The 18,972-nt window shown below is 34.9% G+C and overlaps 1 protein-coding gene across 4 annotated transcripts; it reads left to right on the top strand.

Moving 5' to 3' along the window:
• Positions 1-254: 254 nt before the first annotated feature.
• On the top strand, positions 255-16,326 carry LOC128218070 (UPF0585 protein CG18661-like). Of its 4 annotated transcripts, none has more exons than XM_052925612.1 (7): positions 255-296; positions 2,364-2,569; positions 3,283-3,448; positions 4,400-4,459; positions 8,730-8,797; positions 13,078-13,156; positions 16,152-16,326. In XM_052925612.1, the coding sequence occupies exons 1-7, from the start codon at positions 294-296 to the stop codon at positions 16,197-16,199; spliced, it is 630 nt and encodes a 209-aa protein (XP_052781572.1). In that variant the 5' UTR covers positions 255-293; the 3' UTR covers positions 16,200-16,326. The 4 variants fall into 4 exon arrangements, with proteins under 4 accessions (XP_052781572.1, XP_052781564.1, XP_052781588.1 ...); XM_052925604.1 differs by having other exon boundaries at positions 277-368; XM_052925628.1 differs by having other exon boundaries at positions 285-331.
• The last annotated feature ends 2,646 nt before the right edge of the window (positions 16,327-18,972 follow it).

Below are 18,972 nucleotides of genomic sequence, written 5' to 3'. Positions count from 1 at the left end.
TTAATACCCGATTAATGATAATGAAAGTGTTGTTGTTTTTATTTTATTTTCGTAAATATATATCTACCATACAGCGTAGTTCTATGGATTCGAATTGAGTCACAATAGTTATCATAATAGTTGTTTTAAATTGTTTATATCACTCAATGGAAGATACCTTCTTACTATTCCGGTTTCTTTTCCGGCAAATAAACTGGCTTTGATTCTTTAATCAATTTGAGTTGCTTGCCTTATACTTAAATTATACTTTTTGTGAGTAGCGTCCCGTGTTTCAAAATTTGTCATGAGCCCTAATGGTAATCAACTTGATACAGTTTTCTAGAATTAAACAGTTTGTATCTTTTTCTTCATCAGTCATAAAAGGAAAGGTTGGTTTTATGGCATTAAATGCAATGTTGTTTATTTGTAATCTTTACATGTAAATTTTCAATATGCAGCTCTTGAAAATTAATTTCAGCTGTTCAGACTAGCCAAAAGCCTGAAAAGGGCGGCTGTGACCAGTGGTGAATATAAAGATACCATGAGGGCCCATAATATTTGAATCAGCGATGGTTATAATACAGACACAAGATGGATGAATCCACAACTTAGCAGTTTACCTTTTGTACTGAAGTTTGTTTGTGTGTGGCTAAGAACCAGCAGACTAGTTAGCTCAGTTGGTTAGATCTCCATGCTAGTGTTTTGACTATCTTGGGTTCAAGCCCCACACTTGGCACACTGTTCCTTCCAGGTTTTCTTTACCTGTGTCAGAAGTGAAAGTCAAGAGTGCCCAGATCAGCCTAAAAGGTTTATTAGGGGAGGAGTGGAGTCAGTGTGGTAAGAACCTGAGCTACTGGATTAGCTCAATTGGTTAGAGCTCTGCATCCAATTGTATTGAGCTCTGCAGCCAATTGTATTGAACTGGATAAGTTATCCACAGCTCATCACTCGGCTAGTTTGCACAAATAAGCAATTGGATTGGTCAACAACATACATGTGATAATTTCTTGGGTCGATTCCGGGACACTCGTGGTAATGTCAACGCACACTAGGGGGGTCTGGGGGCATGCCCCCCCCCCCCCCCCGGATTTTTTTTAAATGGGGAACGTCTGTGGTGCATTCTAGAGCATATCTGGGGCTATTTTAGTTGTTTTTAATGTCGGGAAAATGTACCTATTTTGACTGCCAAGACGTATTTTTTACTTGACATGGTTTGTTTTTTTCTGCATTTTCTTGAAAAAATAAAACCACCAGATATTTTCCCAGGCTTTAAATGAAGTGCTAACCAGGAGGATATGCAGTCTACTTTCGGTTTCATCAAAACAGGAAATAAACAACTATACGGGCACCTGTTTTCCCGCGCTTTTGAGAACATGCGTTACAAAATATTTATTTTTTCATCACATTTAAAACATTTACAATTTATGACACACAATATTTTCCAGTCGATGAGCTTTTTTCCGTTTTGGGATGCATATAATTTTGATCGAGACGTGTCAACAATCGGCTGTATAAAGCGATCACATGACTTACCATGGTCACGTGATTAAAGCACTCTATATAACCACCTGTATACCCCATATCATCAGTTTTATTTCTGCGTAAAAATACACAACGATAGTTCGAAAAAAAAGTTCAAAACACTAAAATTCCTTATGGACGCGTAAGCTGTTTAAAGTTGTTTAAAGTATAACGACGTATCGACTTTGAAATTTGAATGGAATACGGGATGTTTTCTGTGTTTTAATTTTGTTTTTTTTACTCATTTTGTCACTTTCTTTGAACTTACCTTCATGCTCGTTTGTCGGTAAAATGTGTGAAAAATATCAATTCATCAATTAAAAGCTATCATTCATAAGACCAAACAAATCCATATGAAAACAATGGTTTTGTATACAAGAACCCTCCCCGACTCGTTAAGCACAACAGTAGGCCAATAGAACGGGTGATTGATGATGACCTCGACGACACACGTGCCAATTAACAGATTAGTGTCAACATGTCCTGTGGTTTACGACCAGTGTCCCGGACAGGCAAAATAGCTGACTTACATTGGTAAAATTAAGATTCCGAGATTATTTTTTTTTGTTTTTATTTTTATGACTTTCCGGGACAAACATGCACCCTCCGTGACTCCGTGACAGAGATACGATTTCCGGGACAATCCCGGACGTCCGGGACGTTATCACATGTATGGTCAACAATCATTATTGGATAAATATTGACCAATCAGTAAACATTTTACTTTTACCAAACCAAAGAGTTATAACCAATTGGTTTCAGTTCTAGTGTCTCGTTGGTCATGTGTACGAGTCTAACACCAGGCACACTTTTCCTCCACAGTTAACTTAACTTTAGATATATCTTTTATTGTTTGTTTACAGCAAGTAATGCAGCAGGCTCCAGCAGCTGACCGGAACAAGGGGGCCATTCTAGAAGTGCTTTTGAAGTACCTAGGGAACCCTGAATCCTTTATGGGAAATGTGTTGGAGATTGCTTCTGGAACCGGGCAGCATGTAACTCATTTTGCCCAGACTTACACGGCAGCCACATTCCAACCCAGTGATGTAGAACAGTCCCACGTTGACAGGTTGGATTTTTTTTTATCGGCATCAAGCTTTGAACACATGTTCACCATAGCTTATATGATCAGGACAGCATAGCAGGTCCCATAACTCTGCCTAAAATAATTGTTAAGATATATTGAGTAAAAGGGACAAACTTTTCATGCACACCAGATAGGCATTCCCAGTGAAATTTTGCATGATGGAAAGTTCCATCTGGCAACCCCAATGCCAGATGAATCATATCTAATAACAGCAGTAAATAAAGCGCTTTTGATGAAATATACAGAAAAGCATGTTTCCATGTAATTTTTCGCACATGTAAATGTAGGTATTTATGAAAAATCAATCATGTGGCCTGTTCAGATAAATATATCTAATCATTCGGCACACTGCTTTGCTGGTAACTTGGCCAATCACGTTAACTGCTTAGACACCTGCCCTTAGGTCAAATTTTTTCTATCTATTGAGGACAAGAAACCAATATTATTTCTTCATCATTTGAATTGAAAAATATACAAGCGTAACAAGTAAGAGCAATTAATTCAATAGGACTAATAGGATATTTATAAGGAATTCTATTTCTAATTTAAAAGAACTGTTCCATGAATATTTGTAAAATTATTGTACTGACTAATTTCACAGTGTATTTAATATATTTGTCCCTAATGGTAGATAGAACGTTAATCTTAACACATTTGGCCATCACTTACCTATATTTTATTGGTATGTCTTTCAGTATATCAGCGTATATATCCCACTGCAAGCTAGGAAACGTCCAACAACCATTAAAAATTGACATCACAGCTCCTGTGACGAGCTGGCCTGGTGACATCACCGCAGGAAGCTATGATGTCATCTACAACGCAAATATGGTGCACATTTCTCCCTGGAGTACTGCAGTGGTAAGGGAATAGCTTATTTATTAGTTTAAACTTATTTGATATATAATCTTATGATGTCGACTTGCACCTTTAAGTATTACGTTGTCTCTTATCATGTCCTTCGTTACCTGTAAAATCATTCGTAAAATTTAAACAAGCCTTACGTGCTCCACTTGCTATGTTATTTGTAAATGTTAAATCGTGTATTTTGTTTTTCTAACGGGCCATGTGGCTTATTGAACATGTATTTAAAATAAACCATCTATCTATTTATTTTACAACAATTGTTAAACAAGTTGTAACAACTTTAATCACTCTCGTTTGGCACTATTTTAAGCGAGAGTCTGATTTTGTGTTGTGTGGGAAAACTGGAGTACTCGGAGGAAACCCAATTATCAGACTAGGTGACCACAAACCAAACTCACATGCACCCAGGTATGGAATCGAACCCGGGTCGCCTAGGTGAAAAGTGAGTGCACTAACCACTACGCTAACCAGGCTGGACAAGTGGGCTTCATCCGGGAACTGCGACCATATTCGCACGTAAACTTGTGCCAATCAGAGCTATTAATATAATGTTGTAATAAATTTCACAATCATTGTATTAGGATAAATAAGTTGGAACTTCTTTTTTAATAATGATGTCTATGGAGTGATGTAACTATTTGTAACATGTTGATAGTAGGCTGTTGCCTTGGACAACATTCAATAACTACCATGTGTGTAAGAGAATGTACTTGTTCTTTGTCTGCATGCCAGTTTTTGCACAGCATACTTTGTACCTTTCTGAAATAAAGGTAAATCTACAGACGGAGAGAAAGTAAGTACTGCCATTTTCTGACAGTGAAGTATCTACTGTTTAATGTTTACCATTATATCTTAATTAAACAGTTTAAAATGTAGGGCTGATAAAAAAATGTATCATGTCTTACCAACCCACATCTGATTTTACCTTACCATATTTTATTTTAGGGCCTGTTTAACTTTGCTGGATACTTACTGAAGGAAGGTGGAATGTTAATTACATATGGTGTAAGTTAAACAATTTTGTAAGTTTGTCTTAAACTATTCGTGTGGGGGTTATTCCTCAGTAACCACCAGCTTGAATCCAATAAAAAAAATTGGGAAGCTTCACTAAGAAGGGAAGATGCATATTTTATCAGCATGTCCCGGCTGGGTGATATTTCACAGTTTTATATGACCCTTTTAATATCTATGTATGGTACAGGACCAGTCTGTCCCACTATTTGTGTCTGGGCTGTTTCTCATAAACAATTGGCTTGAATTCAATGAAACTTAAAGCTGCACTCTCACAGATTAAGCGTTTTGACAACTTTTTTTAATTTTTTGTCAGAACGAGATGATTTTTGCGAAAATGCATGGAAACCAGTTATATAAGACTGCTGACAAAAAAATAAATTGCAGATCTTTATATTCAAGTTAAAAAATTGATGTTTTATGCATTTTGTTTAAACCGTTAACGCTTGAAGCAATAAAACATTAATTTTCGAACGGAAATATGAATATCTGCGACAGATCTTTTGTCAGCAATCTTTTGGTTTGCAGATATTTACGCAAAAATTTGCTCTTTCCAAGACAAAAAATAAAAAAAGTTGTAAAAACAGTATATCTGTGAGAGTGCAGCTTTAAAGAGAAGTTGAAGTTATAATAAGAGATGCACATATTATCAGAACTTGAGTTTGATTATTTTTCACAGAGGTATGACCCTTTTAATTTCTAGTTTGATTTATGTCCATTCATTTCTGGGCTTTTTCTCAATAAAATAGGGGCTTGAGTTCAATCAAACTTCATGGGAAGCTTTTCTTCAAGAGGAAATGCGCATTTTATCATGTTCCGGTTTGATGATTTTTCACAGAGTTATGGTATACTTAATTTCTATATAGGTTGATATAGTTTCATTCTGGTCTGGACTATTTCTTAGCAACTGACTTGAACACAATGAAAATTTATGGGAAGCTTTGCTGGCAAGTAGACATGTGCATATTATCAGCGCATTCCGGCTGTATAGTAGTCACAAATGACAGTTTAAACGAAAATAATACCAAGTGTTTGTAATATGAATATGTGAAATATTATAGAGTTTAAGGGACATCATATTTCACAGAGTTTTAATCACGTCAGGGAGCATTCATAGTTTCCAATGACAAGCTGTAAAGTGGTCTGTTTTTTTCCTTATTTTTGTTATTTCTTTTATTCCTTCCTATAATGAACTACTTTTTGGTCCAAAACTCCTGAAATTTCCTTCTTTTTTGGTTCAAGTTGTGTATTGCACAATTGCCTTATCTTAATAGTTGAAAAATGGTAGTATATTTGTAGAATCTTTTCAATTGGGAGTGCATAGAAGACTGAATTCATCTTGATGAGACTGAACAGACTGGGGGTGCAGACTGGGTACCTGTGGCTGCTAATACTTCATGATTACACCAAAGTGAAAGATGTATGAATCAAAAGACCAGTCTATGCAGTCTTGTCAAGATGTATTCTAGTTTGCAATTGTTGTCTGTGAGTAATACCAAGTTCTGTCCAAAGGTTTGTAAAACTCCTACTTTTTGAGTACAAATCTCTTATTTTTCCTACTTTTTGATAAATTTTATTCCTACTTTTTGGTAAATTTTATTCCAATTTTTCTCCTACTTTTTGGTAAATTCTATTCCTACTTTTCTCCTACTTTTTAGTAAATTGTATTCCTACTTTTTGGTAAATTTTATTCCTATTTTTCTCCTACTTTTTGGGTAAATTTTATTCCTACTTTTCTCCTACTTTTTGGTAAACTTTATTCCTACTTTTCTCATACTTTTTGGTAAATTTTATTTCTACTTTTTAATAAATTTTATTCGTATTTTCCTCCTACTTTTTGGTAAATTTTATTCCTACTTTTTGGTAAATTTTATTCCTATTTTTCTCCTACTTTTTGGGTAATTTTTTTTCCAACTTTTCTCCTACTTTTGGGTAAACTTTATTCATACTTTTCTCCTACTTTTTGGTAAATTTTATTTCTACTTTTTAATAAATTTTATTCCTATTTTCCTCCTACTTTATGGTAAATTTTATTCCTACTTTTTGGTAAATTTTATTCCTATTTTTCTCCTACTTTTTGGGTAAATTTTATTCCTACTTTTTGGTAAACTTTATTTCTACTTTTCTCCTACTTTTGGGTAAATTTTATTTCTACTCTTTAGCTCGACTATTCGAAGAATAGGTGGGCTATACTACTCGCGTCGGCGTCGGCTTCCGGTTAAAGTTTTAGGGCAAGTTGGGATTTTCACTTATAAGTCCAATACCCTACATTCAATTGACTTAATACTTCACATAGTTGTTCAGGGCCATCACATGATGAGGTTAGATAACTCCATATTATTCTTTACACAGATTATGGCCCCTGATTGACTATGGAACTTGGGTTAAAGTTTTAGGGCAAGTTGGTATATTTATTAATAACTTCTATATCCTTTGTTAAATTGACTTAATACTTCACACAGTTGTTCAGGACCATCCCACAATGAGGTTACATAACTCCATATTATCCTTAATACAAGTTATGGCCCCTGATTGACTTAGGTTAAAGTTTTAGGGCAGGTTAAAGTTTTAGGGCAAGTTGGGATTTTCACTTAAAACTCTAATACCATTCATTCAATTGACTTAATACTTCACACAGATGTTCAGAGCCATCAAATATTGAGGTTAGATAACTCCATATTATCTTTTATACAAATTATGGCCCCTGATTGACTATGGAACTTAGGTTAAAGTTTTAGGGCAGATTGGGATATTGTTTAATAACTTCTATACCCTTCATTCAATTGACTTAATACTCCACACAATTGTTCAGGACCATCACCCAATGCGGTTACATAACTCCATATCCTTAATACAAGTTATGGCCCCTGATTGACTTAGGTTAAAGTTTTAGGCAATTAAAAGTTAAGGGCAAGGTGGGATTTTAATAAAAAAACACTTCTATACCGTTCATTAAATGCACTTAATAAAATTCAAAATTATTTACGACCATCTGACAACAAGAAACATAACTCCGTTTTAAGCCTAAATACAAGTTATGGCCCTTGATTTTTTTTTTTTAATTTCCTTTGAAAGGCATATTTGTATATTCTTAACCACATTTTCATAATGGGAAATCAAGTTATTTGAATGACTTGCATCATTGTTTGGGCAGGCTGCTGGGAGGGCAGCATCAAAGTCACCTTAATATGTATCAAATAGTTTAAGTTAGGTTTGACATAAAGAGACCAAACTTGGTATTATGACATCGTTATTGTATTCTAAGTCAAAGCGGCGTAGTCGAGCGCGCTGTCTTACGACGGCTCTTGTTGATAAATTTTATTCCTATTTCCCACCTACTCTTTGGTAAATTTTATTCCTACTTTTTGGTAAACTTTATTCCTTCTTTTCTCCTACTTTTTGGTAAACTTTATTCCTACTTTTCTCCTAGTTTTTGGTAAATTTTATTCCTACCATTCTTCTAGTTTTTGGTAAATTTTATAACTTCTTTTCTCCTACTTTTGATAAGAAGTTCACTTGACAGCCTGCAATTATGACCTTATTTTTTAAAGGAAAAACTATTGAATAAATAATGTATACAAAAGTCATGTACTATGTGCTCATGAGAAGGTAGAAGCTTAGATACTTACCCATTGGATTGATTGTGCTGAACTTTTTCAATGTCATTAACAGCAAAGATAAAACAAGTATAGTTAAAACATTGTTTCAGTATTTGTGAAATGTACCACAAAGCACATGTGTACACATGAAACTTCTGGGCTATCAAAGATTTGAAATTTAACAACGATCCAGGTAACAACATCGTTAACTTTAACAATGTTCTGAACAATCAGCCAAGTGAGGCCTAAAAAAAAAATACGGAATAGGCACCGACCATACCGATTTTATAGTCAGTTTGAAAAAAAATTGAAAAACTTAAAAGAATTTTTTTTTTTTTAAATTGCTTTTCACTTTGTAGTTAAAAACCTTAAATGCTTATACAGAAGATAACTTTAACACCATTATCTAATGATGAAAATAACATTCATATATAAAGCCTAATAACAAAAAAGCCTACCTACCCTACCTATTTTGGAAAAGGATGTAACCCTAACCAAACATTTTTTTTTATTTAGGCCTGATTGTTAAATTAAAACATGTAAATTATATTAAAATATTCAATAGTTGTTAATACATTTTATAAACTATTCTTTCAGTATCCTGTTTGTAATAGCATATTATTTATGGAGAAATAGATTATTTACTTAAATGTTTTATCTTCCAGCCGTATGCTGAAAACGGAGTTTTGAAACCTGACAGCAATGTACAGTTTGATTCATCGTTAAAATCAAGGTAGTGTGGTCCACTTTACTCTCATCAGATTTCCATTTCAAGGAGTCATGTTTAAAGCTGCACTCTCACAGAGTGTCAGTTTTGACACGTTTTGTCTCAAAATAGGCTGATTTGGGCATCAATTCCTTTAATTCAGCCATATTAGGTCATTCACATAGAACAGATCTCAATTGTTTGGTAAACTGCTGAAAATTTCATTTTTCTTAAAGCATTAGTAATGCTTTTAGCCATAAAACATAATTTTTTGAAGGTAAATATGATAAATGCTGATCTGATCTTTTGTCCGCAATCTTACCCGGAATATCACTGGTTTCCAGACATACACAAAAAAGTTTGCTCATTCAAAGACAAAAAAAAAAAAAAGTTGTCAAAACGATGAATCTGTGAGAGTGCAGCTTTAAGTTATCATATTATTATAACTGTGAAAAGCATGGATCTGACCTAAATTTAAAAACAGTTCATGGAACGCATAATTTTTAAAGTGTCTCATATTTAAAATCAATATAACAAACATAAATCTTGAGTGATAGACCTGTTACTAACTAAATGATATATTTATGGAAAATATTTGTCACTGATAACAGGATTGTAATTGTGGAATTGTGTTTTTAATAGCTGAAAATGCAGAAATATTAAATGACTGGTAGGTCCTAAAAGACTTACAGTTATCAACTATTGTCTCATAAGGAATAAATACTGTGTTTTCTGCACCTTTCTTTCAAATTAAACAGGTATCCTTCAGACTGCTTATTTGGGAGTAAAAGTGCATATTTAAGTTATAGAACCTTTTTACTTTGAAGGGTATGAACATAAACTGAAAAAAATTAAAGCAGTTCATGGAATTTTAAATGTTCAAATTATAGGGGCGATACTTCTCATCCGGTCTCTGTTTTCAAAATTATATTATAATAGTAGGTATCGACCGTGTGAATGACCAGGGGATAATAGGATTACAATTGATTAAAGATGGTAATAAAACAAAACAACATATGTAATATCAATGTAACAGATAATAATTAAACAAATAATATATATGCAAATACAATTGACAATTTTGTTTGCCAAGCATTGGCAACATTATCCATTGCCTGACGCCATAAGTTATTTCAATACCTAGGGACTGGGAATTAGGAGACCGGCTGAGACCGGATAATACAGTAGAGACTGGGAAATAGTATCGCCCAAGTATGTTTTTTACTATGAAGAACATGGACATGAACTGATTATAAAAAATAGTTCATAGAATGTTTAATGATGAATTTATGGTATCTTTCAAAAATGTTCCGTCTGTGAGAGTGCAGCTTTAATATTGGTTGTCTCAGACGTTTGCATCAAAAACACTAGGAAGGACCTTGAAATGAATATAGACAACTTTGGAAGCAATTATAAAAAGGCTCTAAGGCCCTTTTACTTATGCACACCCTCAGCTATTTTTCAGTATTGACATTTATCAGCTACAAGAACCCTTGTTTTGTAGTGAAGGGAAAATAACCGAATATAAATATATTTCAAGGACTTTAAAAGAAAGTTTTAATTTAATATAGTCTAGACATTGATATCATTTGGGAAAGGGTTCGTTACAGTGTGGACGGAAATTTGATTATGTTATCGTGATTTTAGTTGTCACCCAAGGGATGTGTTCCTAGAAAAATGAGGTTGTTAAATTAATGTATTGGAGCTTCAAGAAGAGACATCTGATAATGGAAATCTGTATATATTGATGCCATTAATAGCTAGATATAGCCTTGGTTCAGTTTTTGCTGTATTATATTAGTACCATTAGGAATACTAAAAATAACCGTTATCATATAATAAGCTATCATTAAATCACACCTAATTACTTTTCCTTGGTATAAACCAGAAGCCGGATGTTATGAAACAGGTTACGTTTTTGCGTTTGTTCAATGTTATCCAAAATGTTGTTTATTTGATCCACAAATAAATCCTTCACTGCCTGCCTTTTGCCCCCACACCCTGGCTTCCGCTGGTCATCACAGCATCTTGTTGTACTTCGGACGGTCACATGACTGTTGGGGTACAGTACTCTGAGCTTCAATCTTCTACAAGAGGAACCAGACTCATAATATGCTAGGGAAACCTAGTGGGCAACCTGGTAGTACCGTACTACAAGGTTGCCCACTAGGTTGCCCTAGGATATGTTGGGTCTGGTTTCCAATGTAGAAGTTCTTCCCCAGAAGTTTTTTATCTTGTAGGTTCTTCAAAATGTTTATTGATTGGTCAATATTTATCCAATAGAAATTACCAAAAAGTTTACCCAAAATGAGAACAAAATTAATGGTCATAAAAAAACCTGCCTGGTCAAGATCGGAGGACCCATAATGGTTCCCAGCTCTAGCATTTCCTTTTATTATTTTACACACACAGAAGTTTGATGGGAATGAACTCCTGCTTTGGTGTCATATGACCTGTAAATCATTTAGTGACATTTATTTTTTTAAGCCCTCTACTCTTGTATTCAAGTGATCCATCCCGATGATGCTCTTGTATTTAAGCCTTCTACTCTTACATTGAAGGCACCCATCATGGTGATGCTCTTGTATTTAAGTCTTCTACTCTTACATTGAAGGCACCAATCATGGTTATGCTCTTGTATTTAAGTCGTCTACTCGTACATTGTAGGGATCCAGGATGATGATGCTCTTGGATTTAAGCCTTCTTCTCTTACATTGTAAGGATCCAGGATGATGATGCTCTTGGATTTAAGTCTTCTACTCTTACATTGTAAGGATCCAGGATGATGATGCTCTTGTATTTAAGTCTTCTACTCTTACATTGTAGGGATACAGGATGATGATGCTCTTGTATTTAAGTCTTCTACTCTTACATTGTAGGGATCCAGGATGATGATGCTCTTGGATTTAAGCCTTCTACTCTTACATTGTAGGGATCCAGGATGATGATGCTCTTGGATTTAAGCCTTCTTCTCTTACATTGTAGGGATCCAGGATGATGATGCTCTTGTATTTAAGTCTTCTACTCTTACATTGTAGGGATACAGGATGATGATGCTCTTGTATTTAAGTCTTCTACTCTTACATAGTAGGGATCCAGATGATGATGCTCTTGGATTTAAGCCTTCTACTCTTACATTGTAGGGATCCAGGATGATGATGCTCTTGGATTTAAGCCTTCTTCTCTTACATTGTAAGGATCCAGGATGATGATGCTCTTGTATTTAAGTCTTCTACTCTTACATTGTAGGGATACAGGATGATGATGCTCTTGTATTTAAGTCTTCTACTCTTACATTGAAGGGATCCAGGATGATGATGCTCTTGGATTTTAGCCTTCTTCTCTTACATTGTAGGGATCCAGGATGATGATGCTCTTGGATTTAAGCCTTCTACTCTTACATAGTAGGGATCCAGGATGATGATGCTCTTGGATTTTAGCCTTCTTCTCTTACATTGTAGGGATCCAGGATGATGATGCTCTTGTATTTATGTCTTCTACTCTTACATAGAAGGGGTCCAGATGATGATGCTCTTGGATTTAAGCCTTCTACTCTTACATAGTAGAGATCCAGGATGATGATGCTCTTGGATTTTAGCCTTCTTCTCTTACATTGTAGGGATCCAGGATGATGATGCTCTTGGATTTAAGTCTTCTACTCTTACATAGTAGGGATCCAGGATGATGATGCTCTTGTATTTAAGCCTTCTACTCTTACATTGTAGGGATACAGGATGATGATGCTCTTGGATTTAAGTCTTCTACTCTTACATAGTAGGAATCCAGGATGATGATGCTCTTGTATTTAAGTCTTCTACTCTTACATAGTAGGGATCCAGGATGATGATGCTCTTGTATTTTAGCCTTCTTCTCTTACATTGTAGGGATCCAGGATGATGATGCTCTTGTATTTAAGTCTTCTACTCTTACATTGTAGGGATCCAGGAAGATGATGCTCTTGTATTTAAGTCTTCTACTCTTACATAGTAGGGATCCAGATGATGATGCTCTTGTATTTTAGCCTTCTTTTCTTACATTGTAGGGATCCAGGATGATGATGCTCTTGGATTTAAGTCTTCTACTCTTACATAGTAGGGATCCAGGATGATGATGCTCTTGTATTTAAGTCTTCTACTCTTACATTGTAGGGATACAGGATGATGATGCTCTTGGATTTAAGCCTTCTACTCTTACATTGTAGGGATACAGGATGATGATGCTCTTGGATTTAACTCTTCTACTCTTACATAGTAGTGATCCAGGATGATGATGCTTTTGGATTTAAGCCTTCTACTCTTACATTGTAGGGATCCATCGTGGGGAATAAGAGACATTAAAGATCTAGCTGAGCTTGGGAGGAAAAATGGCATCACACTTGTTGACAAGGTAAGATGGTTTGCAAGTAATTCAAATGGAAATAATTTAACACCTTTAAGTCAAGCATTTTATCAGGCATCACACTTGTTGACAAGGTAAGATGGTTTGCAAGTAATTGAAATGGAAATAATTTAACACCATTAAGTCGAGCATTTTAACACTCCATTTTCACATCTTTACTTAATGACTTTCAGCTTTTTAGAAATTGACCATAAAATTCTCATACTAGGTGCAGTCAAAAAGTTCCCAGACTGCCTTTGTACTGTTGTCATTTTTGGGATTTGAAAAAATAAAATTGCATCAAAGTAAAGCAGAAACTATATTCTACAAGACTGTACATATATTAACTTTTAATCACACATAAAACAATCATTTTTTACATAGCAAATAAACATAACTCAAACTGTACGGATCACTTCATATGGAAATGACGTACTGTTGACGTTCACTAATGAAATTTGGATATATTAACATATTGTTAGGATTTACGTGTGACAAGGATTGACATTTTCAGACGTCAAAAGTGTGCAATATATAACCAGTCCGGGAACTTTTTGACTGCACTTCGTACATGTATACAGTAAACATTGGCTTTTATGTGAATTTGTATTCTGTTTCCATACTTACGGAATTTTTGAAATTGAATACAGCTAAATATGGTGCTTTTGGACACTGACAGTGTTTTAATCCTACTTTAATGTTACTCTTAATGAACAGTTCTGATTTACCCCCAATTTTTTTTTTTAAAGATTTATTACTTGGATATACAGTAGTTTTTTTGAAGGACCTTTTTTGCAGAATGCATATACAGTAAAACAGTTGAACAGGCAGTCATATTCCAATGTAGGTTGTTTAGAAAATGTGCTTTTTGTAAAAAAAAAAAATCTTGTTTATTAATTGTTTATTTTTTTCCATTTTCACATTATTATATGACAGCCTTTGAAAATATGGGCGAATTCTACAACGCAATACATAATCAGTGCCGTGCCGAAATAAACAATCTGTATGACAACTTCAAACTTTGTAAGACATTGAATAATAGACTAAAATAGAAACTAGGGTCATTCGAAACATCAGATCACTCGAGGTTTTAGCTCGAGCTCAGCGTCATGAGCGATCGCAGTTTTACTCTACATGCAATTGTTTTGGGCTGCAGATATATTAGTACAGTTAACATGAGATTTATTCATATGCTCTCAATGTTTACTTTTAAATATCTACACATGGACAATAGAAATTCAAAGCATTTAGTATGCTTCTATGCAGGGTTAACTTTATACTTGAAGTTGATTTTTTTTTACTAATGCGTCCCTATAGTTTTCACTGTGTATCATTTGATGATGGAGATTTTTAGCTCGACTATTCAAAGAATAGGTGGGCTATACTACTCGCCCCGGCATCTGCGTCGGCGTCGGCGTCTGGTTAAAGTTTTAGGGCAAGTTGGGATTTTCACTTATAAGTCCAATACCCTACATTCAATTGACTTAATACTTCACACAGTTGTTCAGGGCCATCACATGATGAGGTTAGATAACTCCATATTATTCTTTACACAGATTATGGCCCCTGATTGACTATGGAACTTGAGTTAAAGTTTTAGGGCAAGTTGGAATATTTATTAATAACTTCTATCTCCTTTGTTCAATTGACTTAATACTTCACACAGTTGTTCAGGACCATTCCACAATGAGGTTACATAACTCCATATTATCCTAAATACAAGTTATGGCCCCTGATTGACTTAGGTTAAAGTTTTAGGGCAGGTTAAAGTTTTAGGGCAAGTTGGGATTTTCACTTAAAACTTCACTACCATTCATTCAATTGACTTAATACTTCACACAGATGTTCAGAGCCATCACATTATGAGGTTAGATAACTCCATATATCTTTTATACAAATTATGGCCCCTGATTGACTATGGAACTTAGGTTAAAGTTTTAGGGCAGGTTGGGATAATGTTTAATAACTTCTATACCCTTCATTCAATTGACTTAATATTTCACACAATTGTTCAGGACCATCACCCAATGAGGTTACATAACTCCATATCCTTAATACAAGTTATGGCCCCTGATTGACTTAGGTTAAAGGTTTAGGCTAGTAAAAGTTAAGGGCAAGTTGGGATTTTAATAAAAAAAACTTCCATACCGTTCATCATTAAATGCACTTAATTAAATTCAAAATTATTTGCGACCAACTTACAACAAGAAACATAACTCCGTTTTAAGCCTAAATACAAATTATGGCCCTTGATTTTTTTATTTTTTTTTTATTTTTTATTTTTTATTTCCTTTGAAAGGCATACTTGTATATTCTAAACCACATTTTCATGATGGGAAATAAAGTTATTTGAATGACTTGCGTCATTGTTTGGGCGGGCTGGTGGGAGAGCAGCATCAAAGTCACCTTATGTATCGAATAATTTTAGTTAGGTTTGACATAAAGAGACCAAACTTGGTATTATTACATCCTTATTGTATTCTAAGTCAAAGCGGCGTAGTCGAGCGCGCTGTCTTACGACGGCTCTTGTTTAACATATTCTCAACATATAAAAAATCATGAATAATTATATATCGATGAATCGAAGGGCAATTTGTTATTAGAATGTTTATTTCCTTATAAGACAGTTTTCTTCATACATTTTTCAATTGTTATGTTTGTTGTTGAAGCCTTTTGAAAAGCGTGCTTGAAAAGATGCTTTCTATCATTTGTAGTTAAATTAAGAACTGAGACACTGAGATCATATTGCCAGGAATGAAAGAGGATGGTCTGTTTCCTTAGAAATAAATAGAGAAAGTAATTAAAGTCTGTTATTTCTGTAAGCGCGTTGATTATCAGCTACAGTTTTATTACCACATTAAAACTCTGAATATTTTTTTTGTCATTCCGCAAAGATTTATTTGAAATGTCATTGCATCTTTTAATTTAATTATTCCGTATTTATTTATAGTTTCAGGTGACATTGTTTCAAGTAAGTTATATAGTTCTGTACTTTCATTTTAAGGTTGAAATGCCAGCCAACAACAAGACGCTTATTTGGAAAAAGACGTAGATATGTTCTCAATGTCAGCTATGTTTTGAATTGCTGTAGATTCAGCTTTTTACATTAATAAAATAGTGTTTATTCACCAAAGATTTGAAATATCAGTGCATCTTTTAATTAAATTATTCCAAATTTATTTTAGTTCCTGGTGGCAATCCTTTCAGTGTTTGTCCATGGCTTTCAAGGTGAAAATTCCGTAGAAACGTTTGCATTGTCAGCTATATTTGGAATTGTTCTAAGGGTTGCCTACAGAACCAGTCTTTTCTCAGTGCTCTTGTTCTGTGAGAAAACAATAACAGTCCTCATTTTTTATGTGTCACACTGTGTGCGTCGTTTGTCACACTGTTGACTGTCGTCTGTCACAGTGTTGTCCGTCGTCTGTAACACTGCTGTGCGCCGTCTGTCACACTGCGCGTAGTCTGTCACACTGTTGTGCGTACTCTGTCACACTGTTATGCGTCGCCTGTCATACTGTTGTGCAGCGTCTGTCACACTGCTGTGCGTAGTCTGTCACACTTGTTGTGCGTCGTCTGTCACACTGCTGTGCCTCGTGGGTCACACTGTTGTACGTCGTCAGTCACACAGTTGTGCGTCGTCAGTCACACTGTTGTGCGTCGTCTGTCACGCTGTTGTGCGTTGTCTGTCATACAGTTGTGTGTCGTCTGTCACACAGTTGTGCGTCGCCTTACACACTGCTGTGCGTCGTCTGTCACACTGCTGTGTGTCGTCTGTCACACTGCTGTGAAGGGCAAGGGCTTTTTGTTAGTATTTGCGGTACGAAGACTGGCCACTTTGACCGCAAAAATATGGTTATAAAACCAAATAAAAAATCCAATAACTATGTCAAAAATCTTAACACAAACACTAACGGTTGTTGGGTGCGAATGTTGTAAAAAATTGATATATGGTGAATAAAGAACGAAATCATGAAAATTACCACCATATATTTTTACGGTTCGTCAATGGATTGCAGTTGCGCAGTGTGCATGCACGGGACATGTCTAAGAGAGACAACTTGTTTCTAGAGTTTGCAGTTGTTGTTTTTTGTTTGTTTAACTCTCCCTTGCCTTTGTTAAAGAGGTAAAAATTGCAGTTTAAGACGGTTAATTAATTTTACCCCTTACTGACGCAGTTTCCGTCGATCGTCGTTTGTGCGTTCGTCTGAACACAATTGATTGATTGTGAATAATATTCAAATTATGCCCCTAGGGTCAAAACTGGCCACGCCCCGAGGTTCACAAATTCCCTAAAGACTTACATAGAGAAAAGTAAATCTTTGAAAATCTCTTGTTTGTTCAAAGTATGCCCCTTGGGTCGAAGCTGGCCCCATCCCTTTTGACATTCTTTCGTATTTTTGAATATACAGCAATAACATTTTAATCATGTGTATAGTTTTAAAAACAAATATCAATGTAGTCCTCGAATGACCTTAGACCCACCCTTTTGACCTCCGTTTTTATAAGCAGCTGTGCATGGCACTATGTACTTCGCCCGTACGTCAATGTGGTTGTAAACAATTGTTTGTGAATATTCTGCTTATTACATTTCCTGCCCTCGCACATTGAATTTGGCACAACGTTGACCAGAAGAGCAATGCCAGTAGAGCATAGACCCAGGCTCTCATGGGCCTCTTGTTATGTTGATCAACAACATTATCATTGTATTTAAGAGAAAAAAAAGTATTTTAGTTCTTTTCAATACTTCATATAAATTCAAAAGTAATAAATTGATTGGGTTTTTTTGCATTATATTTAATGGCCTTATTTAGATATCATACTCGTTCTTTTAAGAATATAAGAATATTGAATTTGAAACAACAATAATTTAATTTCCGTTCTTTTCCAATATATACAAGATTGAAAGAATGTTCTTATGTAGAATGCAGCAGAATGTTAACTTGGAGACAATACATATCTTAAAGAAATCAAGGTATAAAGAGTGATAACGCGGCAAAAATTGGCCCGAGAATTGTAAATATTTTGAAACGCACACTTTCTTATTGCCATCTTTTTATGTCCCAAGTTCCATGAAAATCCTTTCAAATGTTTCCGACTTAGGCTTAAGGCAAAATTGGTTGAAATCAAAGTATAAAGGGAGATAATTCACAACGGTGTGAACATAAGCATGTTTCAATTCCTGCACTCTGATCATCTTCCCTTATCTATCAATGATAAACATTAAATCAATGTCTTCCAGTTATGTCCACGTAACGCTTTCATATGGGACAAACGTTTTTTTAAAGAAATTAAAAGGGATTTTAACTCTGCATAAAAGTTTCATAGAGTTATAATACTTACTCTGTGAATAACTTCGCATTGTAATCTACCAATGGTTAAAAGTTTTTAAGTTTTCTAATCCTTCTACTAGTTTTTTGAGTTATGCTAAAGACAACTTTGCTCTTAGGGAAATGACACGAAATGGGCCAAGTTTATATGCATTACTTCACATCTATATTTGCTCAGTTTCATTCATTTCCTTCCAGTAGTTTAAAGTTATATTTTGCACAAACGGTTTTCTGTTGTCTCCTCTTCGACTGGGATAGACATACTGCTTTTGTTATTCTTCTTCTAAGCATGTCTCCTATTCGACTGAAAGGGAGACAAACCGTGTTTGTCATTATTCTTATTATTATGTCTCCCCTTCGACTGAAAGGGAGACAAACTGTGTTTGTCATTATTCTTATTATTATGTCTCCCTCCGACTGAAAGAGAGACAAACTGTGTTTGTCATTATTCTTCTTATTATGTCTCCCCTTTGACTGAAAGGGATACAAACTGTGTTT

The sequence above is a fragment of the Mya arenaria genome, chromosome 2 (genome assembly GCF_026914265.1).
Source record: "Mya arenaria isolate MELC-2E11 chromosome 2, ASM2691426v1".
Lineage (NCBI taxonomy): Eukaryota > Metazoa > Mollusca > Bivalvia > Myida > Myidae > Mya > Mya arenaria.
The sequence above is the reverse complement of the archived record's forward strand: the minus strand, read 5'-3'. Positions and strand labels throughout refer to the sequence as shown.

Excerpts from the sequence above, each read along its gene's own strand:
- LOC128218070 (XM_052925604.1), top strand. The coding sequence starts at position 294 with ATGGTAATCAACTTGATACAGTTTTCTAGAATTAAACAGTTTGTATCT. Across the intron at positions 369-2,363 it reads CATCAGTCATAAAAGGAAAG|CAAGTAATGCAGCAGGCTCC; the intron begins GTTGGTTTTATG and ends GTTTGTTTACAG. Across the intron at positions 3,449-4,399 it reads CTCCCTGGAGTACTGCAGTG|GGCCTGTTTAACTTTGCTGG; the intron begins GTAAGGGAATAG and ends ATTTTATTTTAG.